The 7366-nt window shown below is 57.0% G+C and overlaps 1 protein-coding gene across 1 annotated transcript in view; it reads left to right on the top strand.

The window, feature by feature from the left end:
• The first annotated feature begins 2104 nt into the window (after window positions 1-2104).
• The window catches only part of CRTAC1 (cartilage acidic protein 1), a 129175-nt gene continuing 123913 nt past the window's right edge, over window positions 2105-7366 (top strand). Inside the window, exon 1 of the mRNA XM_087824491.1 lies at window positions 2105-2170. Coding sequence (XP_087680617.1) covers window positions 2147-2170 — 24 coding nt within the window. The 5' untranslated portion in view covers window positions 2105-2146. The remainder of the gene's footprint in view (window positions 2171-7366) is intronic.

Here is a 7366-nt window from a genome sequence, read left to right as displayed (position 1 = left end):
GAACATGACAACCTGCAACTTATTTTTACATGGAGAGGGTGGTGGGGACCAAGATGCAGAGGCAAGTGTGGAGATGGTCTCTCAGGTGCCAGGGCCATCATCACAGGGCTCAGGTGCCCTCAGACAGGGTGGTGGCATGATGCAGCAGGGTGCAGAGTGACTGAGCTCCTTATGGAAAGAGCTGGGGGTCAGGTGTGACCTTAGTGCTGAGTCTATTTGCTGCTAGGTGAAGAGTCTTAATCTGAGGTCCTAGGCTAAGTTTTAAAGGATTGACACCCCCAAATTGTATATCAACATGTATATGAGTATATGATTGAGCATTTTTTTCTGAGAAACAGACTCATAACGATCAGATTCTTGAAAGGCTCAAAGGGGCTCTGTGATCCCCCAAAGGAGGGCAATTATAAGCTACTGCCTTAGACCCCAGAGAAGCAGATTTACATCAGGCAGAGAAAGCCTGAAGAGAAACTCAGCGTCCCTAATGATCCTGAAATCATACTCGAGGTTTGTGTATATCTGTGTGTGTATGTGTGTAAATGTGTGTGTGTATTTTTCTAAATAAAAGATTCACTGGTTTTTGCCCAGATACTCAAAAGGGCCCATAGCCTTCAAAGGGTTAAGAACCTGAGCTAGATACACAGCCCCAAAGAAACTAGAAGGATTGCCTTTGCTTACTTAGCTACTTCTTTGCAGAGGACAATCACAGAGACCTGAAAACAGGGCCCAAAGTAGGCCCCCGAGGCTCTGCGGTCAGGGGCGGGCTGGCTGGCAGGGCCCTCCATATGAGAATACATTGGAGTCATTTTAAGAGTGAAGTGCCCCGATGCCAGGCTGATGATGACAAAGCCATCAATAGATGGGAAAGAGTCCTAGTTCCCTCCCTCTCTGATGGCTGTCTCTTCCAAAGCCCTGCCCCTGCCCCAACTTTCAGAAACCCAAATACCTTACTTATGGAAGCTCAGAAGCTCAAAATTCATTCATGAAGCCCTTACTGAGCACCTCCTCAGTGCCAGGCTCTATTCTAGGCGCAGATTGACAGTGCTATCGACCTAGACTCGGTTCCTGCCCAGCACACGGGTATTCTGGGCACTGCTGACCAAGAGCGTTCTCCCCGAGCTCGGCCCCAGGGTTCCGGGTCCCCAGGGGCTGAGGCCACCCGGCCCACCGCGGCGGGCTTGGGGTGCGGGAGGGGGGCCGCGGGGCCTGTGAGCAAAGCGGTGAGGGAGGCTGCGAGAAGGCACGGGACCCGAGCGGAGGGGCCGGGACGGGGGCGGCGGCGCGCTGGGGGGAGACGGTGCCCGCGGACGCCGCCGCCGCCGCGCCGGGTCTCCGGGCTGCGCCCGCCCGCCCCCCGCCCTCCGGGGCCGCCGCGAAGCCCCGCTCTCCATACTGAGCAGTCCCGGGAGGCGCTCGGGCACGTTCCCAGCCGGACGGAGATCGGCGCGGCGCTCGCCCCGCAGGCGGAATCTCGCCGTCTGCGCGGCTCCCGCGGCCGCTCCGGCCCAGCCCGGGGACGCCAGGTCGCTGCCCTGGGGGAGACGCGAGGGCGGCGCGGCCGCTCCCACCGCCCTCCGCCCGGCGCGCAGGGGCGGCCGCGGGGTCCCAGGGCTCGCTGCCCTTCCTTCCCCTCCCCCTTGCCGCCCTTCCCTCCCGAGGGACCCCAGCGTCCTGCCAGGCACCCTCACCCCCTCTCGCCAGGCCCCGCTGCCTCTTGAAGGTGACGCGCAGCGGCGGCGGGGCGCAGGGGACACCCGCCCCCGCCGCCGCCGGCGCCGCCGCCACCCCAGGGCTGGCCGAGAGGGGCCCGGCCGGGCCGCCGCCGCCGCAATCCCGACTCCTAAATCAGCGCGGGGCGCGCGCCCTCCCCCCCGGCTCCCCGGGCTCCCCGGGCCGCGATTGGCCGCGCGGGCGCCCCCCGCCCGCCGCCCCGGAGCTCCAGCCGCGGCGCCATTGGCTGCGGGGCTCCGCCAGCCTTTACATAAGCCCCGGCGCGCTCGAGTGGAGTTGTATAAAGCGGGCGGGCGACGTCGGGCGGGAGGCTCGAGGCCAGCCCGGGACCGGAGCTGGGCGCTGGGAGGCGGCGGCTGCGGCGGCGGCGCACACCCGCTCCGACGCCCCGAGGCGGCGGGGCCGAGAGGGCCGGAGGATGACCCGCGGTGCTGACCCCGGCGTGAGTACCCGCTCGGCGCCCCCCCCTCGGGCGGAGAAAGTTTCTCCCGCCCCGGGCTCCCCTCCCGATCTGCCCGCCGCGGTGGCGGGGATGCCGCCCGGAACCAGGGAAGACAGAGACCCCGAGGTGGCAGCAGCTTTGGCTCCAACTTGCCAAGAGGCTCGGACTCGACCTGCGCGCAGAGGCTCCCCGGCGGGCTGGGGCGAGGCGGGAACGGGGCCCGAGGTGGGGGAGAGGCGGGAGCGGAGGTGGGGGCGGCAGTCCTCACGACTGGGGGCGCACCAGAGGTCAGCTGTTCGCGGAGGGGGCGCGGGGCTGGGAGGGCAAAGCAGGTGAAGGGGGCTGTGCTGGGGGTGTTGGGGAGCCACCCGGCCAGGCAGGCTCAGCTCTGGGCCGGGAAGCTACTGTGCCTGAGCTTCCAGATGGGAAGGAGCCCCGGGGGCTGGCGCTCCTTCCCCGGGGAGGCAGAGCTCCCCGGCAGGCGCCGGCGGCGAGAGCTCCGGGGCAGCCCCGCGCGGAGGCCGCTGCGTGTGCTGGACAGAGGTGTGGTCTCCTCGCGTCCAGCCTGTCTCAGGCTAGCCGGGTTCAGACATTCCAGGGGAGCCGGAGCTCCTCCTTCAACCCCGTGGGGACCCACGGAGGCCTCCGCGGGGCAGCAGGCCAGGCTTGGGGCATGCCCGGCGATGCAGCGCACTCCTCACTGCCCAGGAGTTGGGAGCCCCGGTTAGTCCCAGTTCTGCAGAAACCAACTCAAGAATCCAGAGTCATCCCAGCCTGGATGGGAGCCTGTCAGAGTGGCTGGGAGAGGCTCCTGGGGCTGGGGGAGCGTGCGCCCCTTCCTCTGGGGATGACTAATGAATATTGCCGCTGCTGGTGGTAGGGAAGGCACCTAGGGGGCTTCCGTGCGTCCCAGGAGGTGCTTCAGCTCTCCAGGCAGGACACATCCTTGAGTCACACTTGAAATGTTTTCTGGGATGGGGTGTAGGACTTCCCAAGTGACGCCATGTGGAAAAGAAGGGAAGAAGACAACTGTGTCTTGAATCAGGAGAGAGAAGCGCTATGGACTTTTGTACCCTGATGACTTGGGGCTGGAGACACCCAGGGCTGAATTAGAGCAAATTCAGAGTCACACTGTACCTCACTCTCAGCCACGAGGAAAGGGGGACGGAGGAAGGGAAAGTGGGAACATGGCGGTTGTTCCAATATGGCCTTTGAGGAAGCGCTTTCTCTCCCTCTGACTTGATTAAAAACATCCTTCTGGCAGCAGGTCCTAAAGTTAATTTAAGAAGCAACGAAGAGAGTTTAGGGTCTTGATGCTGGCACAGGGGACCAGGATTAGAAAATTCCGGTTTCCAGTTGGTACGAATGGTCTCTGGAGAAGGTCAAGGGTGGGCTGCTCAGGTGGGGCTGTACCCTCTACCTGTTCCCCTCCCCTGAACACGGGTGGGCATTTTGAACTCCTAGGGTAGCTGCTTCAGCCTGGAGATCTTTTATGGGGGCTATCGGTCCTTACCCCCCAAACCCAGCTCTATCCTCTGCCTGCAGCCAGCGTCTTCCTGCTGCATTTCCCAAGACTTTTCCCCCCTGGGGATTTGTACTATAGCAGAATACCTGCTTGTTACTCTGTCTCCCCCTCTCCATCTGGGCTGCACCTGGTGTTCTGAACCCTGGTGCTTATTGTCTGGCACCTTGATGTCTGGTTAAGAGGTCCTATCCCTGCACAGGGGTGCCCCCACGAATGTGTGGACCAATGGCCTATGTAATCCTAAGGAGTGAAACATAGACTTTTATGGAGAGAGGACCACCGACCAGAAAGGCTGTCCTTTTAAAGAGCTGTGACAGCCTCCTGTTCCCAGTCTTCCTGGCGGCCTGCTAATGTGAATGAAGCTGTCCTGCAGGCTCCTTGGTGTCCAGTAGGGGGCGCCAAAGGCACCCACCTCAAGACAACTGACTTCCTCACTTCTTGCCCTTCATTGGCCATAGTAACTTAATGCTCTAAGCAAGCTCAGGCCACAGCCTCCCCCCACCACCACCACCACCACCAGGGTCACCTTCATGATTGAAACCCTTCTACCACATGCTTCCTGGACTTCAGGTGGTCCTGTGATCTCAGGTGCAACGGGGCAGATGCAGATAGAACATTGCAAGGAAACAGCGCTGATCCTCAGCCCCACCCGCCCTCTGAGATCCTTCCTTTGTGCTTGGTGCTGGTGTGTTCTTTGAACTCATTAAAAGCTCATAGAGCCGAAGTACATTAGAGCTAGAAGAGAGAAATCTCAAAGAGCATCTAATCCAACCTCATCTCATCTCCAACACTCACAAGCACACTTAACTTACAGGTGACAAAAACTGAAGCCCAATAAAGGCAAGTATCTTGCTCAAGGTCACATAGCTTTTCGGTGGTAGAGATAAGACCAGATCTTAGGAATTCCTAGCCCTCTACTTAGAGCTCTTTCCACTCCGCGACCTTCCGCCTCCTTACTATGGAAATGGACATGTGTTCCCTGCGCAGTAGGTACTCATAATTGCTGATTGATCAGAAGTAGGTAAATTAATGAAGGTAGTAATTTGGGGAAATTCCCTTTGAGCCTGTTATTTAGAGTGGAGAGGTGAGGAGCAGATAAAGTTCTTGTACATATACAGGTAATAGAAGTTCCTAATTATTCTTTCCCCTTTCTCCATTATGGTATCTCATATTCAGAGTGGGTGTTTTTTAGGCAAAAGCAGTGTGACTGCAGGTTTATGGGCATACATTTAGGAATCAGAAGTGCCCAGACCCTCTCAGTGGTCTTGAACCCCAGGCCTGGAGCTCTTCCCTTCTTTCACTAAGGTGTGCTGGAGTGGGGTGTCCCTGTCCTGCCGTCACATCGCTGCCTATGGGGCCTCCAGTACTCAGGTCCTGGGTGAAGTGGAGAGTTTCCAACCAGTATTTGCCCATTTCCCCATTCTTGCTGCTCCCAGCTCAAGGTCAGTGTGCTAGGATGTTCTATTTTTGCAAAATCCTTGTGTTAGGGCTTCTTGGGTGACCTGGAAGATACTACCATTTCCATTGCGCTTTTTCTGTCCTGTGAATCTGGCTGTCGACACCTGAGCTGGGGCTGGGAAGGAGGTTTGCTGCGTGGTCTGTGGGCGGCCCCCTCTGCCTTCTCCCACCCTGCTCCCCTGCACACTGCAGGAAGCTCCCCTCTGCGCCTCAGCTGACGTGGCAGTGACCCTCCCGAGGAACCAGTGCTGCCACGCAAGAGTTCTGAGAGGCGGGTCCTCTTCTGTCCCTCAGGCTCACCCAGGGGATGCTTGTTGCCAGGGAAGATGCTTGAGTTTCTTCATCTTCCTTCAGGCTCACAGATAAGTTGGGTCTTTCTCTTCAGGGGGAGGAGGGAGGCAGTAGGACAGCGTGGACCACCAGACAGCAACGGTTCCTCCTTTAAAGTGGGGCCTGACAGGCTGTGCTTGAGATCCGTGCCAGCTCCCGGCTCTAGCTGAAGAATTGTGACAGCATTCCCAAAGCTTGGCCTGGCTCTGGACAAGGCCAGAGGAATATAATTACATAAAATGCAGCTAGAGCACAGAACCTCTGGATTTCTGTTTGAATGGGGGAGAAGATACAGAGTTTGAGAAGTGGCATTAGACACTGAGAAAACAAGAAGTCCCCTCTTTCATGAGCCCCTCTAGTTAATGGACCCTTACCCCACTCTCGCTGGGAAGACAGCCCAGTGCAGTGGAAAGGACACAGGCTGAGACTCTGGCTTCCCTTCTTACTGGCTTAGAGACTTAGACAAACCCTCAACCCCTGCATGCCTCGGTTTCCTCCTTTGCCAATTGGTGACGCTGACAACCCTGCAATGAGGGCGGGATGGTGGAGATCAAGGAAGACAGTCTTTCACATGCCCCTGCCCTTGGTTAAATATACAGAGGTATTTGGTTGGGAGGAGGTATTATTGCAGGATCACTGGAAACCACATTGGGTCTTTCCTTTTCCCAGCAAATGAGACTGAGTGTCTAGGTTTGCACACCAGCCTCTGCTCACAGCAACATTTGGGCTGACGGACAAGGCCTTCTTGGCAGGGCTCCTTCCTTGCCTTCTTCCCTCCCCCACCTTGGGGCTTTCATTTTTGGGTTTTGCCATGCTTGGGGAAAATAAATTTTACAAGTCCCAGGATAATTCTGAATGTGATGGAAGGCCCTGAGCTATTGATTCCTAGGGAAGGATCTTTGTGCTGGAGAAGCCTTCCTCGGAGCCCAGTGATTTAAGAGTGCTGACAAATCCGTGCTCACCGAGCCTCCTGCAGGCTGCAGATACAGGCTTCCAGGCCAGCCGGGGCTCTGCGAGGGATTTCTGGGGAGCCTGGCTGGTTGTTTAGGGGACATAAACCTGCGAACTCTCCTTAGGAGAAAGTATGAAATCTATTGGTTCTTTATCACGCCAAACACACCCTGGACCACTTAGGGCATTTAAGAAATGAGAGGAAGCAAAAGGCTGGGAGAGTGTGTTTAAAAAGTATGTGTGAAAGTATGAAGGGGTTGGGGAAGAGAAAGGGACAGGAAGATCTTTTTCCACTGAATCACTCATGGTCTTGATCTTATTGAAGCCCTTGGGCAGTGACTATAGGAGTTACTTTGCATCCCTGACAGTTAGCAATTTCTGGAGATGTTTCTGCTTGTCACTAAGGTGGGTAGAGGCCAGTGATGAGGCTAAACATGCTTCAGTGCACAGGACTGGCCCCAACAAAAGATTGTCCGGCCTAAAATGTCAGTAGTGCCAAGGTTGGGAAACCCAGGACTGGAAGAAGGTTGCAGCATAGAATCAGAGCACCTGAAAGGTGGGAGGGGTTTTAGAAGTCTTCTCATTCAACTCTCCCACTTCATAGCTGAGGACCCTGAGATCCAGAGAGGTGACACCAGTCAGGGTCACATAGCAAGCAAGTGGCAAAGCTGGTCCTGAGATTGACTTACCCAGACTCCCCCCAAAGTTGTTGTGATGATTATATGTGAGCTGTGAAAACACTTAGAAAATTATAAAGAGCCTATTGATATTGCTATTATTAAGAATTGGGGCCTGGTGGCGCGTGGCTCAGCAGTGGAGCGTCGACCTAGGATCCAGGCAATCGGGGTTCGATTCCCGGCCAGGGCACATGCCCGGGTTGCGGGCTAGGCAGCCAATCAATGACTCTCTCATCATTGATGTTTCTATCTCTC

Source organism: Miniopterus natalensis, chromosome 14 (assembly GCF_054644295.1).
Source record: "Miniopterus natalensis isolate mMinNat1 chromosome 14, mMinNat1.hap1, whole genome shotgun sequence".
Classification (NCBI taxonomy): domain Eukaryota; kingdom Metazoa; phylum Chordata; class Mammalia; order Chiroptera; family Miniopteridae; genus Miniopterus; species Miniopterus natalensis.
This window is presented reverse-complemented; position numbering and strand designations above follow the sequence as displayed.